A 19626-nucleotide genomic window follows, 5' to 3' on the forward strand; every position below is an offset into this window, starting at 1 on the left:
GTCTAAATGTTCAGGTAGAAAGCTACATTTCTCTTTTTAAAGGACAAATAATACGTGTAAGTTTCTTCCCACTGTTGTTTGTGACATTCTTTCAAGCTCACATGTCTTTGGAAAGATGGGTCTCTAGCCTTAAAAATTACCTTCACCCTCTAATGTCCTTGAAGAAAACACCATGAGAAAACAAGCTTGTATCCTTGAATAAATCACACAATCAGTATGTGGTCCTTGTAGCCTCAGCACCTAGGGTAGGACTGGCCTTACTGAATGAGTGAGTGTGGATGAACAGTGAGGAAGATTTCAACAGACACACGCACACGCACACACACACACACCCCTAGATGGAGTCCACAGAAATAGATCCCGGAGTCACTGCCAACCACTGGGCACATGGGCAAGCGTGAGGATGGAACATTCTTGATCTTTGTGCATAACTGACCTTGATTAAAAAGAATCATGTCTTTCTGCTTCACATTTTCCTTTTATGCTTTAATAACATCATATCCATTTCTGTTTGTTTGAAGTGGTTTTTCATTCCCCTGGTCTAGCCAGGCACCATGAATACATAGCAAAGCATTTTCTTTTTTCTTTTAAAATTTTTTTTAACATTTATTCATTTTTGGGAAACAGAGCATGAGCAGGGGAGGGGCAGAGAGAGAGAGAGAGGGAGACACAGAATCTGAAGCAGGCTCCAGGCTCTGAGCTGTCAGCACAGAGCCCATCTCAGGGCTCGAAATTGTGAACCACAAGATCATGAACTGGGCCAAAGTTGGACACTTAACTGACTGAACCACCCAGCTACCCTGCAAAGCATTTTCAAGGCCATCACCAAAGAGTTAATTTTTTTTAAGTTTATTTATTTTTGAGAGAGAGCATGAGCAGGGGAGGGGCAGAGAGAGAGAGCGGGAGACAGAATCCCAAGCAGGCTCCGCACCATCAGCTCAGAGCCCCACGCAGGGCTCGATCCCATGAACCGAGAGATCATGACCTGAGTCAAGATCAAGAGTCAGACACTTAACTGACTGAGCCACATGGGCGCCCCACCAAACAGTTAAATTATAAGAAATAGCAAACAAAACAAAACAAAAAAAAGATTAAAAGCCAAATAAGATTAAAAGTGAAAACAATGTATTTTCTCAACGTGGAGAATTCTGCTATAACTACAAAAAAAAAAAAAATCCCTGCTATCTTCTCCCTCAATTCAAGTCCCAGGTTCATAGCAGAGTAATACAAGTTCCTCAATGTCCTAACAGAGAAGCAGTTTCTCTGCTTCGAAGGGTCAGGGGGCATAGGTCAAGTTCTGAAGATCCTGAGAAGACAGGGCACTGATGTCATCAATGAGTGGTACACTGTTGCCCAGAACACCCAGGTCTCTGGGGAGGGCATGTCTCCAGGTGGCTGCTCCAGCAATGTGACGCATCTGAACGGTTCCTAACGGACTGTTAGGAAGGGCAGATTCTAATTTTCCATTGGCAGCCTCCACGGTACCTGCCATCTAGTTCATACTGTGTCACTGGTTGTGTGTTCACCTCCTTCTTGGGGAATCCGCATCGTACAGGAGAGCAGCTGTTTTTTTGCGACCACAGAATAGCAAGTGGAATATTGTCAAAGCCCTACCCTGTTTGTGTTAATAACAGTAACAGTACTCTATTCTCGTTAGAGTACTTGTTTAGAGAACTATTCCTGTTCTAAGAGCTTTAAGTATTCACTCTGTCCTCCATAATACCCCAATGAAGTGAGTACTTTTATTATCCTCAATTAACAGGTAAGGAAAGTAGGCACAGCAAAGGTAAGCAAACTGCCTGTCAAATCCAGACAGTCTAGCTCTAGAGCTCTGTTACTTGAGGAGATAAATGCCTGGTAGAAGCCATCAGACCTTCCTGAAGTTGTCCCTCCAGGTTAGGGATTCCTCCTGAGGTCTTCCTTTTGTGGTCTCGTGTTTGGAGAAGTGACCAATCTCTGTTAACTGGATGAAGAAGGAATATTTTATCCATGATAAAGGCCAGTGAGCAGAGAGCTTCTGTTCCTCAGGAATGGATATAGAGGAGGGTTTGGTACGTTCATCAGAGCTAGTGCTCCATCACCAAAGTCATAGGGAAGAGACCACAGTGTTGACTTCGATAGAAGCCTGAGATGAGATACGAAGTTCAAGCTGAACCTGGGCTTCCCTTATCTTTCCTACTTCATCAATGGGGAGAAGAGAAAAGAGGAAGTAGAGATTCAGCTGGACACCCCGGAGGGCAGAATCATGGATTTCCTTGTGCGTGAATATACGATACTGACCTTGCCAGCTGAAGCCTGGGTGCTTGGAACGGCAGTCTGGGTGACTGACGCTGTTTCCCTTGTGCCTGAGGAAATTCACACGGTTTTCAGGGAAAGAACTCGCTTTTGTGGTCTTTCTCACCTCTAGTGTCAGATCAAAAACTGTGTTTGAGCCCAAGGGCCTGGATGAGCTTACAAACCACGGGCCACCTTGAGTCCTCACGTTGGGTAATGCCCACCTGTAACCCGACTGCCTCTTCAAGATGCCCACCAGCAGCACAGTAATGGTCAGGGTAGGAGAAGACAGGCTGAGCAAGACAGCATTCTCTGCTTTTCTCCTTGTGTCTGCTCGCTCCCCAAGTTGGTTGCATCTGCCCTTTTCCTCCAGGAGGCCTCACAGTCTGCTCCTCTGTCTCCTCTGCTCTGTTCAGTAAACAACCAGGCTTCAGGCTGAAAAGAAAAGGCCCTTGCTGCTGCCCAGGGACTGTCAGGAGCTGGGATCTCGCTGGAAGTTCTCACAGTGAGGGCTTCAAAGATTGCGCCTTTCCGATAAACATTCCCCAGAAAAGCCAAATAAAAAGTGCTTTTGTTTCCTGATGGGCTACCGGTACCATGTGAGTAGCACTGATTGAGTGCAGCACCTCTGGAACTCCAAAACTGAGTGAACCAGAGCGTGGCTGGGTCGCACCTCCTGGTAGAGGCCCTGACTGCCACTCATCAGTTTAACTGTTCGTGTTCCAGCTGGCTGTGGTGGCGTGGTTGTGGATCTCATTCCCCTCCTTCAGTGGCAGACCGTTTTCTAGGTGTTTTCAGGGTGGTGATTGGCCACCAAACTGCTGAAAAATGGCCTCTGCATTGGGCACACATCTTCTGTAAAGGCACAGTCACACATGTTTTTCAACGAGCCGTGGAAGACAAAAGGAGAAGTTTTTATAACCGCACTTACTAGTGACGACTCAGGGTGTGTTGTCCCACGTGAAATAGTAGCCTTGCTGTGCTCCCGGCTGAGCAGAAGGCCGCCACCCGTGTGCGAGGCTCTGGGCCCGACAGGCTGTGCTCAGCAGTGGTGAGGGCTCAGGTTCGCCTCCACAGCTGGCCACAGTCGCCACCTCATCCCATCCCTCCTCTTGTTTTCCCTCTTCCTTTTTTCTCTTTTTTGTTAATTTGGCAAGACTTGCCTACAGTAAAACGTAGAGGTCTTAAGTGTGCGATTTGGTGAGTTTTGGCAGTATTTACCCACGTGATGGACACTCTCATCAAGGATATTTCCATCCCGACCCTATTACCAGTTTGCAGTTTGTTACCATCAAAAATGATTTATCATTGGTTTGACTACTTTTCGTGTACATGGTATAGGAGATATTATGGATTTGGGCAGGAATCATAGCCGCCTAAGAACTTACATTCCAATAAAGGCAGCGGATGTATTTGTAAACTTAGTATGAACCATTAAAACCTAAAAACTAATACTGAACAGATAGTATCCCGTATCTTCTTGAATTTTAATTCAGTTTTATGCCTCTTTCTGATCTGGAAAGGTGTTGAAGGCAACATGCATGCCATAGCCCAAAGGTTACAGAAGGTTTTTAAGTTTTCTGTGTGTTCTGGTCCCCTCTAGCACTTCTGAATTTAGGGCCCAGAAGTATTACAAGTGCTCAGATTATCAAAGTTTTAAATTCACCATACCCAGGAGCATGCATGCTGTTTTTTTCCTGGTCCGTGAATTCCATCCCTCTGCCTGTTTGAGTCAGCAGTGATACTGACGAGCACCAAAGGCACTTGCCTTTCCCCGGGTGGACACAAAGGCCTTACCTCTGACATCCATGAACCTGCTGGAGAGATGGGATTTGCTGTCTCGGATTTACAGACAGACATAGAACATGAGAAATTTCCTGCCGTAGGACTCCAAAGATAATTCCACAGCTGAATGGATTGAGCATCGCTTCTTCTCAACAGTGAAATTGTTCCTTCTCCTTCTTCGTACAGAAGTGGTGGGGTCCTCGGGTTCTTTTAGTCCAAGGCAAAGGGGTCCGGCAAAATCATTTTCACAATGTATTTCTCAGTGAAATTGATGAACCCCACATTCTCTGCTTTGGGATGGGGAACGGGGGACGAGGCAGTGGTATTTCCGGTAAAAGGTCAAGAAATACACGCTTAGCTGCCACCCTCATCTGTCACTCCCTGAAACCTACCTTCGCACAAGACCTTTTCTGCTCTTCTCTCTTAATGGGTTTTGTGTGGCTCCTGCCCAGCTGCAAAGTACTCTTCTTGAGTTCCCAAGAAAGCTGTCGGTGACATGTTGTCCTCACATATTTTAGGTGCAAGGTATTTGTAGCCATTAAAAAAATTTTTTTTTAATGTTTTGTTTATTTTTGAGACAGAGACAGAGCATGAGCAGGGGAGAGAGGTAGACACAGAATCCGAAGCAGGCTCCAGGCTTTGAGCCGTCAGCACAGAGCCCAACACGGGGCTCGAACTCATAAACTGTGAGATCATGACCTGAGCCGAAGTTGGACACTTAACCAACTGAGCCACACAGGCGCCCCTGTTTGTAGCCATTTTTACTGCTGACTCATTGTGCCAGTGATTTCAGTGTATGAAGGCAGCGTCTGTATTTTGTGGAAAACTGCTATAGCAGGAAAAGCCTCAGGGATCGATTTTTAGGCACAATTATTTGTGTTCCTCCTACAGATGTACTGCCCGAGGGGACACGAAGAGACCACTGGAAAAATAGAATGGTCAATGGCGATTTGGATTTTATGGGATCTTCATTTGCTTATCAGAAGTAAATGTGCAAGACCACCCCTTAACAGGATGGTGTTAATTTTATTTGAGAATTCAGAAGGGTACAAAAGTGAATTATTTCTAAAACAATTCTAAGGAGAAAAGTAATAATTTTGTTTCTGAATAAATTCTACTTGTCACAAGTTATTTTTAGGCCGTGCTGATTCCGACCTCCTGTCTGCAGTCTTCTAAACCCCTTTTGTGCTAATGCTAGGATGTCAGGAATCTGCCTATTGGTACCTGTGGATTCACACAAGGGCGGAGCTACCAGCCAAGGGCGGAGCTACCAGCCAAGGGCGGAGCTACCAGCCAAGGGCTCTCACGTTGTTCCTCAAAAGGAAACAGTAATAGTTTTGCCTCCTTTTTTGTGGTCCCTACCGCACCTCATAGCTGGAGATCACACGTTTTTTTTTTTTTTTTTTTAATTTTTTAGATGTTTATTTTTGAGAGAGAGACAGAGCACAAGTGAGAGAAGGGCACAGAGAGAGACAGAGACAGAGACAGAGACAGAATCTGAAGTAGGCTCCAGGCTCTGAGCTGTCAGCACAGAGGTGGGACTCAAACCCATAAACCACAAGATCATGACCTGAACCTAAGTCAGACGCCCAACTGGCTGAGCCACCCAGGTGCCGGGAAATCACACATTTCTTAAACTGTATTATGCTCCATGAAAATGAGAGGGAAAGAGAAAGAACTAACAAAACTTAGAAAAAGCATACTGAGCAGCTCTTGCTTGGCTTTGTTTTTGTATAATTCTGAATCCATTCGCAGATCTTTGAAAATAGGAGAGATCCATAGAACCCACTGCTACCTTCCTGTTATATTCAGTTACAGTATATTTCTGGAGTGAAAAAATGTTTTGAAAGGAAACAGGAGGATGTGATCAGGGAGTAGCTGTTTTGTTTGCAAGATAGTGTTACTATAACTACAAAAAATTCATTGTTGTGGGAATTAGGAATAAATATATGGTCCTCTTACCCTTGGCAAGGGAAACTGTTCAATGTATAGAATTACAAAATACTAATATTTCATAAATCATGCTTAATTCTTCCTTGCTTTTCATTTCCACTGCCTTCAGTGTTGATATTTCTTAACTGTCTCATGTGGGAATTTTAATACTTGCTTAGAATTCAAAATGTGAGCATCTGCCAAGAATTAAATAGAATGTAATTTCACAAAATCTCAATTCTAATTTTTTAAAAAAGTGACAAAGCCAACCATCTTTAAAATGGATGCTGAGGGGGGCGCTCAGTCAGTTGGGTGTCCGACTTCAGCTCAGGTCATGACCTCACAGTGTGTGAGTTCGAGCCCCGCGTTGGGCTCTGTGCTGACAGCTCAGAGGCTGGAGCCTGCTTCAGATTCTGTGTCTCCCTCTCTCTCTGCCCCTCCCCTGCTCATGCTCTGTCTCTCTCAAAAATAAATAAAAACATTAAAAAAAATAAATAAAATGGATACTGAGGAAACTATAAAACATGCCTGGAAGTGTTTATAATTATTAGTATTTCATATACTTACATGTTCATATTTATTTTTAAGAGCCGATGTGCTGTTTAAAAATCCTAACTATATCTCTAATAATTTAGTTGCCCATATTACTTTAATATGTAGGAATAATATAGTAAATAAGAATAGAATCAGTCTTAAAGTTCACCTCCCTTTGAAGCAGCCTGTGGTACATTGGAAATCTAGCACTCAGTGTAAGGTCTGACATACAATTGGTTGCTTAATATATGTAGGTTTTTAAAGTTTATTTATTTTGAAAGAGAGACAGTGCAAGTGGGGAAGGGATAGAGGGGGGGGAACAGAGAATCCCAAGCAGGCTCCGCACTGCCAGTGCAGAGCCCAATGTAGGGCTCGAACCCATGAAACCGCGAGATCATGACCTGAGCCAAAACCCAGAGTGGGTCACTTAACCAATTGAGCCACCCAGGCACCCCTTTAATTTTTTTTAAGTTTATTTATTTTTGAGAGAGAGAAAGAGGGGCAGACACACACACACACACACACACACACACACACACACACACACACACAGAATCCGGAGCAGGCTCCAGGCTCTGAGCTGTCAGCACAGAGCCCGACTGGGGGCTCAAGCTCACAAACTGTGAGATCATGACCTGAGCTGAAGTCAGATGCTCAACCAACTGAGCCACCCAGGTGCCCCTTAATATCTGTATTTTTTAGATGAATGAGCAAAAATAATGTAATTTTTAAGTAAATTATGTTTTCTAAATCACAAGGGATATTTGAACATTAGAAGAATAAATATTTGATAAATCATTTCACGTTTTCACATTGGAAAAATATTGTGAAGTGGTAGGAAAATATTCAAACTGAGAGAAGTTAACAAATGATTTTTAATTCAGTATCAACAACTAATTGAAGCTTCTGCACATAAACCAAAAACAAAGGTATTTTTCAGGTTCCTTTATTATGTTATCTTTGGCAAGCCTAAGGAATATTTCTTAAAGTATTGAGAATTTTCTTAGGTCTGTTTTGTTACATTTCACTTATTAAATTGCATAAAAGTAAAGTTAATGTTGCTGTTCCAGTAATTGAAGTTGGGTTTTTTTTTTCCATTATTGCCATTTATTAACAAATGGGAGTAGAACCATTTTTTTTTTTCTTACCCTTATAGAATAACTCGCTCTTTATTGCTCTATTTCGTCTCAGATATTTAGGATATATATATATATATATAGTTATTTTTTACCAAACGATGCTAATTTTGTAGAATTACATATTCCCAAATGAACCTTGAGAAAAAGATTTTGTTGCTTTGCTTTTGTAAAAGAGGGACTATGGCTGTAGGATGTTATGTGTCTTTAAAGAAGATGCTAAATGCACATTACCAGCGTCATTCATAGAAATTCTATCCAGGGGGGTAAATAGAAAGTGAAAAAAAAAATTGAAAAGAAAGCCAAAGAGGAGAGAATAGGAACATAGAAAATATGAGGAAAGCAGATAAAATAAGATGGTAGGCATCCAAAAACATCAGTAATCACAACAGTGGACTACTTCGCCCAATTAAAAGCTAATGACATCAAAAAGGTACATTCATAGGGGCGCCTGGGTGGCTCAGTCGATTGAGCTTCCGACTTTGCCTCAGGTCATGATCTCATAGTTCTTGAGTACAAGCCCCAGGTTGGGCTCTCTGCTGTCAGCAGAGCCTGCTTGGGATCTTCTGTCCTCCTCGCTCTCTGCCCTTCCCCCACTGCCTGCCCCCCCCCCCCCAAATAAACTTAAAAGGTACATTTATATAAAATGTTCCCCTGAAGCTAGATCTCAGGGAACTCTGCCATTCCAGATACAACTGGGAAGTACCCTTCCCCTAAAAAAGTCCATTTATATAAAACTCTAGAAAATACAATCTAATCTAGAGTGATAGAAAAATGATAGTCATTGCTGGTGGGGTGGGGCACCTCATGCATAAAAGTCATTTGTGCTGAGAAAAGACTTAAATTTCAAAGGTAAAACCATAATACTTTGAGAAATGATCTAGGAGAACATCAATCTGAATATAGAAGGATTCCTCTCTCTTTCTTTCTTTCTTTCTTTCTTTCTTTCTTTCTTTCTTTCTTTCTTTCTTTCTTTCGAGAGAGAGAGAGGGAGAGCATAAGCAGGGGAGGGGCAAAGAGAGAGAGGGAGAGAGAATTCCAAGCAGGTTCTGTGCTTGTAGCACAGAGCCTGATGTAGGGATCAAACCCACAAACTGAGATCATGACCTGAGCTGAAGTCAAAAGCTGGACACTCAACTGACTGAGCCACCTAGGCGCCCCTAGAAGGATTTCTTAAGACACAGAAAGCACAGAAGGAAAAAACTGATAAATTCAGTAATGTGCAGGTCTAAAACTTCTGTTTCTCACACACACACACACACACACACACACACACACACACACACACACCAAAAAGAGCTGGGAAAAAAATATTTATGGCCCATTTAATTGACAAAGAATTAGTATTTCTGTGGAATTTCCATGACTCAATAAAAAAAGACAACCCAGGAGAAAAATGGGCAAAAGATATAAACAGGCATATGACGTTAACAGGAGTCCCAAATAACCAATAAACAGGAAAAGAGGCTCAACCGCAATCTTCAGAGAAATGTGAATGACAGCCAACATCAGAGCCCATTTGCAAGCCCCTACCTCCCATTAATAAAAAGTCCATTTTAAGCAAAGATGCCTGCAAAGATGTGTTGACAAAGACATAACTATAGCACGTGTCTGCTCTTAGAGAGTAAACTGGTACAAACACTTTGGGAAACTATTGGGCGGTATCTACTGAAGTTAAAGATGTGCCAAGTGTAAGGTCCACGAATTCCACTTATAGGTGGGTCCACCAGGGAAACTCCTGCCTTTAGGTACCAAGAGATGTGTGCAAGAATGTTCATGGCACCACTGTAGCAGACAGTATGGGGCAGTCCAGATTCCACCAGCATTGGATAAATCACCGTGTGGCTCTTGGGTGGAATACTCCGTAGCAGCAGAAAAAAAAAAAAATGACTTACAGCTACAAGGAAGACTCTTAGGAGCACAATGTAAGGGAAGAAGCTCACAAAAAGTTACAGAAGTGTACATGCAACGTGGTTATGTCTTTCAGGACACAAATAAATGTAAAACTATCAAGAAAAGCATGGGAATAATAAGCACAAAACCCAGAAATGGTTACTTTGAAGGAGGAAACAGATGAGCTGGAAAAAGCCAGTCTGGCTCAGTGGGGGCTTCAAACCAGTACAGTGTTCTTGTTCTGTGATTGCGTGTATTTAGATCTTTGTTTATACTTGACATTTGCTTATTTTATAATTCGAACCTATACGATATTTAATAAAGTTAATTACTTTTAAAATAGGTGCAAATTGCCGGATTTAGCCCATGGCAACGGGATACCTATGTACACCTGCAATAAAAGTACACGTTTTTGGAAAAATGGTAAATCATGAGTTCCATCCCATTACTTACGTTTAATTAAATTTCCTTTTGCTAAAGGTTTTCCTTCTTCTCCCCCCTCCCCATTTCCCCTGCCCTGCTGCTCCCCGGTTTTTAGGAGAGATTTGAAGCACTTTTCACCGTCTATGATGACCAAGTGACATTTCAGTTGTTCAAAAGCTTTAGAAGAGTCAGAATAAATTTCAGCAAACCAGAAGCAGCAGCAAGAGCGCGAATAGAACTCAACGAAACAGACTTCAACGGGAAGAAGCTGAAGCTGTACTTTGCACAGGTACAGGTGGACAGGGAGGGCACTGTTCCCTCAAGCTCCTTTCCTCCCAAAGTACCGTCAGTTCTCCACTTTCTTGGTTATGGCATCAGAGGCCTTTGAATCCCAAGCAGCAAGTAATGTAAAAGTATTTTTCCTTTATTTTACAGATACATAAATATTTATTAAGCATATTTTCCCTCCTAGCTCTGTTTCGCTTATACTGATAGTCAAAGGAATCCATTTTTCTGGGCACCATTTCTCAACTGGTGAAGCCCTGACACCCTAAGATCAGTGAATTAACTTTCCTCCCGTGCACTTGTGATGGCACTTGGGATGTGGCATCCTTGGGAGAATTGAGGAAATCGTCTCTGAAACCGTTTCTATGTTGTGTGATTCATATGAGACCCCTCACTGAAAATAGCTGCCAGCCTAGGGATGACCAGGGGGGTGGCGAGGACCGTGCAAAAAAGGCCGTTTCTGGGAGCCTGTGGGTTACCAAGAACCGTAAGTGCTTTCTGTTCTGATCCCTACTGGTGGAATTCTCCGAAACTAATTTCTCCTCAGAAGAATTGATGACATAAAGGCTTTTGACCTCTATTCATGTATTAAGTGGGCTGCTTTACTTTCAACTGATGCTTTTCCCCCTTGGTCTTAACTTTCAAATTAAAAAAAAAAAAAGGAGGGGGGTGGGGAGGAAGTACCTGAGTGGCTCAGTCGGTTAAGCGTCCGAGTCTTGATTTCAGTCCAGGTCATATCTCTGGGTTCATGAGTTTGAGTCCCACTCCAGGTGCCACGCTGGCGATGTAGAGCCTGCTTGGGATTCTCTCTCTTCCTCTCTACCCCCCTCCCGCGCTCTCTCTCTCTCTCTCTCTCTCTCTCTCTCTCAGAAATAATAAATAAACTTTAAAAAAGCAGAAGCTTGTTGTCTCACACTCCAAATGAAAACCTAGATGACAGTTGTCGGGATATTTCAGTGGAGCTGCTTGAGACGCAGCCGGTGTGACCTAATCTCTTCTACAATCGGCATGTAGGTTTCCTACCATTCATTGTTCCTTCATCTGTTTGTCAGTTGCTTCTTCCAGGCAGCTGTCGAACACCCGGTGTGCGTGGGCTCTGTGCTGTGCACCGTGTGTGCCCCGGGGTAAACTAAAGGGACCGGCCGCCGCTGGGAGGTGCGGGCTGTGGAAGGGGGCTTGGCTTTCGTGGTCTGCGAAGAGGTGTCACAGCCTGAAGAGGAAAAGGAAGAAACAGCCCCGTTGCAACCTGGTCTTGAGAACCTCCGTCCTTCCCCACAGGTACAGATGTCCAGTGAAACACGGGACAAGTCGTATTTACTGCCACCCCAGCCAGTCAAACAGTTCCTCATCTCCCCTCCCGCGTCGCCTCCGGTGGGGTGGAAGCAGGGGGAAGACGCGACACCTGTTATAAATTATGACTTACTCTGTGCAGTTTCCAAACTGGGACCAGGTAACAAACTTTCATCTTTCCTTTTTTTTTTTTTTTTTCCCCCAAGAAACTTTTTTGTTGTTGAGAGAGAGCAGAAGGGGAGGAGCAGAGGGGTGGGGGGGCAGAGAGAGAGGGAATATCTCAGGCAGGCTCCACACTCAGCCCAGAGCCCGATGTGGGTCTGGATCCCATGACCCTGGGATCATGACCTGAGCCAAAATCAAGAGTCTGATGCTCAACTAACTGAGCCCCGCAGGCATGAGAAACCTGAGAAACTTTTGTGTTAAAGGCCCTATTCACCGATTTGTGTTCTAGCCAACTGGTAGCAACACGATCAGAGCGGAGGATAAGGTCAAATAAACCCGGGTTCAAACTCTAGCGTTGGCTAACTTTGTGATTTTTTTTTTTAAGATTTAAAAAAAATGTTTGTTGATTTTTGAGGGGGAGAGAGGGGGACAGAAGATCTGAAGTGGGCTCTGTGCTGACAGCAGAGAGCCAGATATGGAGCTTGAACTCAGGAACTGTGAGATCATGACCTGAGCCAAAGGCAGACACTTAACTGACTGAGCCACCCAGCTGCCCTTTTAAGATTTTATTTTTTTAATTTTTTTTTTCAACGTTTATTTATTTTTGGGACAGAGAGAGACAGAGCATGAACGGGGGAGGGGCAGAGAGAGAGGGAGACACAGAATCGGAAACAGGCTCCAGGCTCTGAGCCATCAGCCCAGAGCCTGACGCGGGGCTCGAACTCACGGACCGCGAGATTGTGACCTGGCTGAAGTCGGATGATTAACCGACTGCGCCACCTAGGCGCCCAAGATTTTATTTTTTAAATAATCTCCACACCCAATGTGAAGCTTGAACTCACAACCCTGAGACTAAAAGTCACATGCCGGTTGCCTTGCGAACTGTGATCTTCAGCAAGTTACTTAGCTCCAATTTCTGAACCTATTTTCTCATCTAAAGTAGCGGTCGTAATAGCTCCCGTTCAGTGTGGACTCAGTATAAGGATTAAATGTTATATACATAATACTCAATAAATGTAACCACAGTTTTAACTGCTGCAGATTCTACTAGTAATAACAGGCCGTTAGTGAATGTTGGTTACATTCTGTACACTGAAGACTTACTTCAAGGAATTGGTGGCAATACCAAACCATTCCTTCTAAATTCTTCTATTTATTTTCATTTCTTTTTCTTTGATTTCTCTCATCTCTTTAAAATAATATAAGAGGGGCGCCTGGGTGGCTTAGTCGGTTGGGCGGCCGACTTCGGCTCAGGTCATGATCTCGCGGTCCGTGAGTTTGAGCCCCGCGTCGGGCTCTGTGCTGACAGCTCAGAGCCTGGTGCCTGTGTCTCCCTCTCTCTGACCCTCCCCCATTCATGCTCTGTCTCTCTATCTCAAAAATAAATAAAAACGTTAAAAAAATTTTTAAAAAAATAATAAAATAAAATAATATAAGAAATCAATGCCATTGCTGGTTGTCCACCTACAATAATATTATGCCTCTTATAAAGGGAAACAGGCTTTTTAGGGAGGTGGCTTACTGTTGTTTTTAGACATGATAGGCTATATCTTAGATGTATGAGGTCCTATAATAAAGGGCTTGCTTGGGGCATCTGGGTGGCTCGGTGGGTTAAGTGTCCGATTTCAACCCAGGTCATGATCTCACAGCTTAGGAGTTTGAGCCCCACGTCAGGCTCTGTGCTGACAGCTCAGAGCCTGGAGCTTGCTTCGGATTCTGTGTCTCCCTCTCTCTCTGCCCCTCCCCCGCTCATGCTCGCTCTCTCTCTCTCTCTCTCTCTCTCTCTCTCCCCCCCCCCCTCCCTCCCTCCCTCAAAAAACATAAATAAACATTTAAGAATTAAAAAAAATAATAAAGGGCTTGCTGATGCTGCCTGGCACCTTACAAGTCTCTCCTGCAGGAAAACCAAAATCATTCTAAAGTTAAGCAGTTCCCTCATACTGTTCATACAACAGTAATTAGCATTTCCATTTTAACTCCCAAGACCTCAGGACCCCTCACCAGCTAATTTCTTAAAAGGGCAAAACTGTCTAAGAACCTTCAAGTATCCTATCTCTCGTGCCAAAACTGAGTGGAACAAGAAGTTTTAAGACACAGACACCTGTTCTTGCCGTTTACCTCCACAGGAGAGAAATACGAGCTCCATGCAGGAACTGAGTCGACACCCAGCGTGGTGGTTCATGTCTGTGACAGTGAAACTGAAGAGGCAGAAGAAACAAAAAACCCCAAACAGAAAATTACCCAGACGAGGCGCCCCGAACCTCCAGCCGCAGCACTGGGTGAGCCCCAGACCTTCGATGGGGCGCTGTGAGGCCGCTGGTTGTGGTGCCAGGCAGGTGCCCTTGTGGGCTCAGCACCGGAGCCCCGTGCCCCTCTGCAGCGTTGCCGGTCATTGGCGCTGATCCTGTGTGTGGGGGAGGCTGGGAGTGAATGGGGCGCGGTGTGTTTTGCCACCACGCCTGTGCTGCAGACATCGCCCTATCAGGTCGCAGCGGATTTTACCTGGTCGCAATTTTAACAGATCTTCCGAACAGCACATGAAATGAAAGGATTGGCCCCCAGCGTGTCGCAACTCTTGACCATTTTTTAAGCGGTAGCAAATTAGGAAATTTGGCTGATTTCTGGCTCCCTCCAGCAATGGTAACTTCCCTGATTCCATTTCGCATGGGGTACCAAAAAACTAAAGCGATAGTCACCGAGCTCAGTACCATTTTTGTGAATTTAAAAATAGTCTTACAATTTCAATAATCTGCTGTGGGTACTTTTGTAATGGTATAATAGCTTCCAGCTACTCTGTTGATCAAAGGTCAGTTGTTCCTCCATATACGTGAAATTTTTTGCACAGAAAGAAATCTGAAATGTAGAGTAATTGATAGAGAATCATTTTTCTCAAGTAGTTTTTTCTTTAGCTTTGGGGAGGAAATGCCAAATTCACTTTGACTATGGGAATCACATAGTACAAATCCGTGTGGGTGTTACTCTCTTCCCTGTTACTGTTAAACTTCAAGAGGACGGTGACACACAGACCACTGTTCCCAATGCACTGTCCCTCTGTTCCCAATGCACCGTCCCTCCCAGAGAAGGAACTGCTACTTTGGAAGTAGGACATACCACCAGAGAGTTTGACTGACGAGGACCTCAGGTGGCTCATGCGATCTGCCATGTGGGACCATGTGCTAGCCTGTAGCATACCCAACTGTCTTTAGCCACCTGTTGAGTTTTTCGATGGTAAACATACTGTGTGTGTCATTCGTTGACTTTAAAGTTTTTTTTTTAATGTTTATTTTTGACAGAGAGACAGAGCATGAGTGGGGAGGGGCAGAGAGAGAGGGAGACACAGAATCCGAAGCAGGCTCCAGGCTCTGAGCTGTCAGCGCAGAGCCTGACGTGGGGCTCGAATTCACAGACCGTGAGATCATGACCTGAGCCAAAGTCGGATGCTCAACCGACTGAACCACCCAGGCACCCCTTCGTTGACTTTAAATTAGAAAAGGTACCGATAAGGTTTTCCGAAGACCAATGTTTAATGGCCTATTTAAACATTTTCCAGTTTCCTTTGGAAGAAAAGACACACATATTCTTTTCTGCTGAGTTAGGGAAAGATGGGGGAAATCGAGATCATTCAGATAGTCAGACTTCTGTTCCTGGTGCAGTCTTTTATACCCTGGCTTACACTTGGCATTTTTCCCTAAAACAGAATCGTTTCTTAATTGTGTTTCAGGAGTGGATAGTGGAAGCCCCTAAAGCAGAAGCAAGCATCTTTTTAACTTTCTGTGGTCTGTTCAGACTTTGTAATCCTTTTATAGAAAAGTCTCATAACTAAGAAAACCTGGCTTTGGTCAGGTGGCTCTGCTGAGCTCTGTTCACTGTGCTGTTTCCTCCATGTGTCAGATGTCTGGAGCCCCCTGGCACGTGTGTGAGGGGCCGCGCATGGGAGTTTGCACCAATAAACCAAGGAGGCTGTGCCCACACGGAGAGAACACAAATTCATGCCAGGATGTCCGTTTTTGGTACATTTTTGGTACATTTTTGGTAGCATGTTTTTGTGGGTTAGAGGTTCTTATTATGGAGAGATTTATTTCTGAGGACTTAAACTGTATTGCCAAAAAAAAAAGTTTTCTATATTTTCCTTGCCCTCAAATTCTCTCAGATGATACACTCTCCTCTTTATAGATGTCCGCTGCTACTAAGCTTCAATATAAATTCAGTTGAAATTTGTGATCTCATAAGCAGTTTATTAAATTCAGATAATTGTTTGGCAGTTTAACTGACAGTCACTTGATACATTTGCTCTGCATTCTAAATTTCCCATTTTGCCAGTTTTCAATTTACCTGGCTACACTAATCATTGCAGATTGGACCCCGTCAGGAAATGTGTGTATTTTCAACAGGTGGGAATTAAAATTTTTCCTTTTAGGTAATGTTTATTAGCTATAATTTTCTAAGTAATCAGAATCCATGATGTTTTATTATTTGGCATGGCTTTCATGGTCTTCCTTCCAATTAAAGAATAGTCTATCCCTAACTTACATAACCTGGTTTTAAAGTCAGGCAGTGCAAATTACCTGAATATTTTCTTTTTCTCTGTTCTTATTTTTTTGAGAGTATTGAATACATTGAAAAACTTAAATCAAAATAAATATATATTAAATATAAAATACGTAATATATATTAAACTTTTCTGAATGGAAAACATTAATATTTTCATTACCTCTAATGTAGTTCCATAAGGTGAATGCTAAAAGAAAAACTACTAAATGCCCATAAACTTTTAACTATTGTGAAATTAACCAGTTTCTCAACAAGTATGATGGGCTCTGTCCTTTTTTTGGCCATTTTTATATCCAGCTCATGTAACCATCTTATAAGAGATGAGGCTCGTGTTCTTTTTTTAAGTTCCTTTTAATACGTTTAGCTACATTTTTCTTCTCTGAAGTTGAGTTATTACTTAGATTGAACTGATAGTAGAGTAGCTATGTGCTCTTTGGAAATCATAACTTCTTCTCGGGAATCAAATTACTTAGAGCATTGTGAGGAAAGAAAATGATGCTTTGTGTTAGGAAAAAAACAGTCTGTGAGGGATAAGAAAATCATAGCACTTAATGAGAATAGTCAACAGAACCTGCAGTGCATTGGCTCTTCCGTTCTAGGTTCTTGCAGCATACCCACCTGATAAAACCAGAAATCAGCCCATTTAAGAAGTGTGCTGGTGTGAGGATCGACTAGTTGAAGGTTCTAAGAGGCAGAAAGGGTGTGAACAGTTCCCTTGCCCTCGGGAGCAGAGAGCAGGAGAGCAGACTAATCTTCTTACTGTCTGCTTCTTGAGACTTTATACACTAAACCTGTGCACATAACTGAGAGCCCAGTAAACGCTACCAGGAACTTTTAAGCTCAACAAAATGGTTCAAATAGAACATGGTGTGTTTGAATCAGAGCTGCCGGGAGATGGGACAGGAACAGCACTGTCGTTCTTTTAGAAAATGGTCATTTTGTTTCCCACTCCCAGCGATTTCATCTCAAAAGCTGTTGTGATCGAAAGTGAAGACTAGATTCTCTCAGAACCTGAGCCACTGTGCTGAAGGAGGCTTTGGAAAATGACGTACTCTACTCCTCCTGTGACACAGACGAGAAAACTGAGGTGACGCGACTTGTTTCAAAGCTCGCAGGGACTAGCTTGCATTCCCAGCTCCCATGTTTGGGCCTTTTCTACTTTTTTCTTGCATAGGCCTCTTTAGAGGCCCTCAGAAGCAGTGAATCTCTGTCATAAGAAAACAGACAAACAAAAAAAAGGGAAAAGGATTCTATCTCCCCCTGAAGGGATACAGTGAACAAGAAACATCAGATGAAGGTAGTGACTTAGTAATTTCATGAGTGAAGTTATGTTCCGTGTTTGTGTTTCTGTTTTCATCGTGCTGTTGGGATTGGAATCCCATTAAATAATGGCATTTTGGTAGCCAGCAATTCTGTTGACATTTTGTGTGGGCTTTCCTGGATTTTAGTCGTAACGAGATTAAAATATAAACAGTCATACTTGAGATGTGACTCTCAGGAAGCAGCGTGAGATCTCGTCGGATTTGGAAACAGTTTGCAGTGGAATGACACCATTACCCAGTGCTTGTAAAAGGTTGAAGACTGACCTGTGCTTCGTGTTTTTAGATAGACTCTTTTACAGACCATAGCTTTATTTTTAAAAGGGAAGATCTCAAACATAATTAAGCAGTGGAAAATGTATGATTTTCTTTGGTGCATCAAAGTTCCCTGTCTGCTGGTATCTGCCTTTTCTCTGAAGATGTGTACTTTAATACCTGTCACCCAGGTGAACGTGGTCAACCTTCCTTCCCCCCCCCACCCCCACTGTGCTCCTGTTTTCCACCTGCATTTGCATCGTCCTGTATGAAAGGAAACAAATTACTTTATCCGTGTGACAATATAAAGGAACAAAAGGTGAGGGGATTCATTCCTCCCAGCTGGAAGGTAAGTCCATTGTAATAGAAGCTCACTTTTTAACAAGTTAAGTACATTTGAAGAAAAAGGTTTATGAACCTTGTTCAACAATATGACAAGGACTCGTTTGCTTTATAAACTCCCCTTGGGGTCCGGGCCAGCCAGATCATTTTTATTGGAACGCCATCGTTGTGTTTAACCATGAATCGGGAAAATGCCAATACCTTGAAGAGTGTTGTTTTTATTACCAAATACACAAGCCACAAAGCAACGGGAAGTTGCTACAACTGCTAGGTTTTACCGACCAAAAAGATCATAAAAACGGTCACGTTCAAAATAGAAGTTTCCAGCCAAGCTTAAGAAAAACGAACATTGAGCTGAGTCCAAGTGTCTCCATCCATTTAAACAGAAGTGTAAAGACCTTTCACTACATTAGACACGTGGTCTCTCTTGTAAACTGTGTTTCCTTTTGAAGCAAAATCAATTATGGGCTGCAGACCCTTGGAGTTTCCTGCACCTCTTCGACTGAATGTTCATTCTGTCATAACGGAAGATCTCTATGCAGATAATACGCGCTTTCCTGTATTGTTTCCTATTTAGTGCCCAGGCTGCCTCCCCCAGACTGGGGACTGCGGAGAGAGAAAGGTGGCTACTCGTGTGGCTGCGCTATCCTCTTCCCACGGCTTGTCACCCCGAGGTGGGGGCCCCAGACAGGAGGGATCCACGTTTCTGCTGCCAGCGCACATGTCCTCCAACTTTATCTTCATTGAACCCAGGAGTTGGATTGCCATTTTATGTGAACATGTTTGTGATCTTGTGTTATCTTCATGGGCACGTTACTTTTCTGGTACTATAAATTATAGTGAATATTCATTGTACTTCCGAAAACTGGTCAGTAATTTATATACGTGTATTCCGTATTTTAGTGTGCTTGAAGTGGCAGTCCGTAATTCGTAGTAGTTCGTTACTTGTCAACTTTGGCTATCCTGTATTTTTAGGACATGTAAACATTCCTTGTCCTATCAAAGTGACAAAAGCAGAATGTAATTTTTTTGGAATCCTTGTGATTACTTGTAACACGTTTTGTTTTTAAGGCTAATAAAAATAAAACTAGGTTGTTTTTTTTTTTTTTTTTAATCCATCCGTTGGATTGAGTTCTTGTACTATTTTTAATAACTGTCATTTACACTGGGACACCTGGCTGGCTCAGTTGGTAGAACAGGCAACTCTCGATCTCTCGGGGTTGTTAAGTTTGAGCCCCATGTCGGGTGTGGAACCTACTCTAACTAGTAGATTCCGGTTGAACGTTAGTACTGTGCTGTGCCAGAGTTAAAGGTGTTAACTCACTGCAGACTCTGGAAATAACCACGATGGTTTGAGTTCTTTACCAAGAAAAGTTTTTTTACCTGGGTTTATCCTCAGTTAAAAATGATTCATTCCAGGTAAAGGCTTATTTTCTGTCTTG

At 43.0% G+C, this 19626-nt stretch overlaps 1 protein-coding gene across 5 annotated transcripts in view; it reads left to right on the plus strand.

Moving 5' to 3' along the window:
• Positions 1-19276, plus strand: part of RCAN3 (RCAN family member 3) — a 39510-nt gene extending 20234 nt beyond the window's left edge. For 2 of the 5 annotated variants that reach the window (XM_003989663.6, XM_045035305.1), the window contains exons 3-6: positions 10093-10266; positions 11541-11712; positions 13844-13996; positions 18762-19276. In XM_003989663.6, coding sequence (XP_003989712.3) covers positions 10093-10266; positions 11541-11712; positions 13844-13996; positions 18762-18931 — 669 coding nt within the window. In that variant the 3' untranslated portion in view covers positions 18932-19276. Of the gene's footprint in view, positions 1-9897; positions 9978-10092; positions 10267-11540; positions 11713-13843; positions 17760-18761 lie in introns of those variants that run through there. The other 3 variants (XM_019836407.3, XM_011284537.4, XM_045035306.1) reach the window with 3 other exon arrangements.
• The last annotated feature ends 350 nt before the right edge of the window (positions 19277-19626 follow it).

Source organism: Felis catus, chromosome C1 (genome assembly GCF_018350175.1).
Source record: "Felis catus isolate Fca126 chromosome C1, F.catus_Fca126_mat1.0, whole genome shotgun sequence".
In the NCBI taxonomy this organism is placed as follows: domain Eukaryota; kingdom Metazoa; phylum Chordata; class Mammalia; order Carnivora; family Felidae; genus Felis; species Felis catus.